This window comes from Phytophthora infestans, genomic scaffold, assembly GCF_000142945.1.
Source record: "Phytophthora infestans T30-4 supercont1.67 genomic scaffold, whole genome shotgun sequence".
NCBI classification, from domain to species: domain Eukaryota; phylum Oomycota; class Peronosporomycetes; order Peronosporales; family Peronosporaceae; genus Phytophthora; species Phytophthora infestans.
In genome coordinates, this window is record NW_003303692.1 from 98,732 (window position 1) to 102,429 (window position 3,698).

A 3,698-nucleotide genomic window follows, 5' to 3' on the forward strand; every position below is an offset into this window, starting at 1 on the left:
TAGTTGTTTTTTGACCCCAGCTCTGTGAACATAAAGCAAAGCGCTGTTTGCTCTTATTCAATAATAATTACTAAATTCTTCTTTGTCTTTTCTAATCTTACAATGTTGCAATGCAAACCAAGCTATCCTTATCAAGGGCATCAATATGTACTATGCCCAGCTACACACACTTTGCTATTAGTGGTTCTCCATTACCAAGTGCATTTCACGAAATGTAAATGTATTGGAGACCTTGAGGCGGGGCATCAGAAACTGTTGGATTAGGGTGGTCGAGTCGAGTACATGTAGATTGTGCTATGACCGCAACACGAAAGTGACAGGTGTGTAAGCGCATTTCGACGGCTGTATCAGACCTGATTTCGCACGATGAGAGCTGGGTTACCCAGCTGATATCGCGCTTGTCCTCGCCCCCGCCGCCATAACTTACGTGCTTACGATCAGATTGCTTTACCTGGATTTCGATGTCCAGTTACGAGCTTGAGCTCGCTCACCCAGATGCGCTCGAGCAGCAGGAATTCGGTGGATAGTGACGATAGCAATGCCGTCGACGTTAGAGCGACTTCTTCTACTTCTACCTCACGGCACTCGCGTCGGTGTGGGTTTCCAGAGTGCCAGAAGGCGGCCAAGCGCGGTGGGCTCTGTATATCGCACGGGGGAGGCAAGAAGTGTGCAGTCGAGGGCTGCACCACCAGCATAGTCAGTCGAGGGCGCTGTGTCGCTCATGGTGGCGGTAAGCGATGTCAGACCCCAGACTGTACCAAAAGTGCGCAAACCGGAGGATTTTGCTGGGTCCATGGGGGCGGCAAGAAGTGCGGCTTTCAGGGCTGCAAGAAGCGAGCGCAGAGTGGTGGGGCTTGTATTTCACACGGTATGCAACATACTTCTAGCGCCTAGAAAATGAACTACTAACAAGTGTTCAAATCTCGTGCTATTTAGGTGGCGGCAAGCGCTGCCGAATGGATGGGTGTAGTAAGGCGGTACAGTACGACGGACTCTGCGTAGCCCACGGTGGCTATCGCAAATGCCTTTCCCTTAACTGCGAAAATCGAGCACTGGGAAACAGCTACTGCCATGCCCACGGGAGCAACTCAATTTGCTGTATTATGGACTGCCCGAAGCGAGCCATCCGCGGTGGCGTGTGTTCCGAGCACAAGTCTGAAATGCCACCCAACGTCACTAAAAGTAGTGCAACATTAGCACGTTGTCGAATGACTATCGATCTTCCAGAAACTTCGTTTAAAATTGAACCCACTGAAGTGAGTGGGTCTTGCCAAGACCAGAGCAATGGGTTCCACACACCGCTATGCTCAGATGCTCAGGGTCCCGCGATGCACAACCACTCGAGCGACCTAGGCGTCTTGGCACTTCGATACGTTCGACGAAGGTCACCGGATGGGAGGACAATGGTTACTCCCATCTCCAAGCACTTCAATGCCGGAAACAGCTACGACCCTTATCAGCGACAGAATGTGCCGGTATTACCAAGCTTCCAAACACTGCAACGAAGCTGTAACTCGTCTCCATGGTCCGAAGAGTCTGAAAGCTGTAGAAATTTGTGATATCATTTAACAATTCAAACATTCTTAAAAAAATATTTTCTTTTGTAAAAAAAAAAATGGTGATTTTTTTTTTGAGGTGGGATCAGTTTGGTTTTTGGACGGCATTGTAACAAGGTATAAAATGTCCCGACCATTTCAGCTAAAGCTGTTTGAAACGTTCATCATTTGGGATTAGAACTTCTAGGAAGAATTAATCCCACACCTGTTTTGCCATTCGTCACATCTATTACGCTTATATCAAATTTTAAAACCATACGGACAATTTGCATAAAAATGTTCTAATTCACATCAACTACATGTACAAAAAGATTAATGATAAAAGAACGGTTCGTGTCAATCTCTGGACGCTTCGGAGGGCGTGGCTTCAGATCCAGCTCAAGGCGCATCGCCACTTTCTTGAGCTCTGTTACAGTACCGTATTTGAGATCTCCTACTTCAGAGTGATCTCCTAATTCAGACTGCCCTCCAACCAATCACATATCGAGAATGGAACAGCGCACAAGTCTAGATCTCCTAATTCAGAGTACAAAAAACATGCTAAACTGTAACTATCCACCAGCTCATTGCCAGAAATTCGCAATGGCGCGTACTCCCCTCACGCTCGGCCAACGGAAAGGGAGAACCCGTATTTCTGGCACTTGCAAGCCTCCCAAGAAGTTCAAGCGCGTTGCCATTTCATACGCCTACAAGTTTCGGTTGTGGAGTGAACTTGATTGGGAGCTGCTACGACGGTTGCTGGAAGAAGTGCCCGTAGTGCGCCATGCTGTGGATACGCGTCACGACATCGAAAACTTCGTAGTTCCCGAAGAAGAACTTGATAAATAAATTGTTTTGTTTAAATAATACGTGATAGAGATGCGTCGGTACGTGTACAGATCTTGTGTATTTTGCAACAATACAACTTCAAAAATATTGGGTCTGAAGTAGGAGATCTCAAATACGGTACACCACATCCACCTTGTCAATCAGATTACAGTCTAAAAAAATTCTAAACCCCTCTAAATACGTTAATCTCGTGTATTTATACATAAATTCAATTTTAAAGGTACCCATACATTCCCACCAGAACTATTGGCTGTTTAAAATGTCCGCCGATTGGGTCTTCACGTAAGGCGTGGAAAGTTTCCACTGGAAACTCGAATCTAGAAAAGCAAGTGGCATTTCCAGGCTCGCCTCTATGTAAGCTTAATTTTCCCTCAAACCGCTAAAATGGCAGTAAAAGTCCGAAGAACCCCCACTTCGAATGATGTTAGCGTTTCAGATTGCAGACGGAATATTTCTGATGTAGACACGGGTGATCACTGGGTCAGCCACGAAGGTCAATGAGCACATGATGGTTGGGGATGAAAAGACATTGTGGTGTTGGAAATCCCACGTGAACTCTAGCTACAAATGTAGTTAGGACGTTCCCACAACAATACGTCTACTAGGATAGTAAACGATCGTTCGGGCGGACCTGAAGACCCCAGTTCTGCCCTTGCACCGGGACAAACTGGACCTTGTGAGCTACTTATATAGGCCAACCAGTAAAAATAAGAACACGCTACTAGCACGAGCAAAGCTAGCAGGTGTTTTGAATCCTCGTGGTCCCAGCAGCGGAAGGGTACCAGGCACGGGTAAGCCTTTAACGAGTGTTTAACACTCGGCTGGAAGAATAAAAGGGAGGCAATTCAAGCACTCCCAGTCGTGCAAATAGGCAACAATAAGCCGTCACGTAAAACCTCCCGATAATAATCGGCCAATACACAAAGTCTCTTGGCCTTGCCGGATGAACCCTCGCTACAGAGCTTCGAGTTCACCGACAGGCATAACACACTCAAACAAGCTTGACCTGACGCTTACCTTGAAGCCGGACGTCGCTCTGTGTGCTTGAGTGGAAATTCTGTTCTGTATTTAAGCTTACCCTTTCGGGTCTATTCCTAATAAGAAGTCCCAATCAAGTATACAAATATCAAGTGAACAATGATCCGTTATGGGATCTTCTTGCATGCCAAGCGTCGTCTGTACCGTCGCATGAGCATCTTTAACGGTCCGCGCCCTGTCCCAGACGGTGAACGTGCCTTCCAAGGGTCGCTGAGTCTTCAGCGACTCATCCCAACGCACTGAGGATCGTAACGTAGATGGTCGCTGAATGCGAAT

General features: G+C 46.9%; 1 protein-coding gene across 1 annotated transcript; it reads left to right on the forward strand.

Annotated features, from left to right (window-relative positions):
• Positions 1–362: 362 nt before the first annotated feature.
• On the forward strand, positions 363–920 carry PITG_18302 (uncharacterized protein; the record flags this gene model as incomplete). The annotated part of the gene is made up of 1 exon (XM_002997710.1): positions 363–920. One exon carries the CDS (start codon positions 496–498, stop codon positions 892–894), a length of 399 nt encoding a protein of 132 aa, XP_002997756.1.
• Positions 921–3,698: the final 2,778 nt, after the last annotated feature.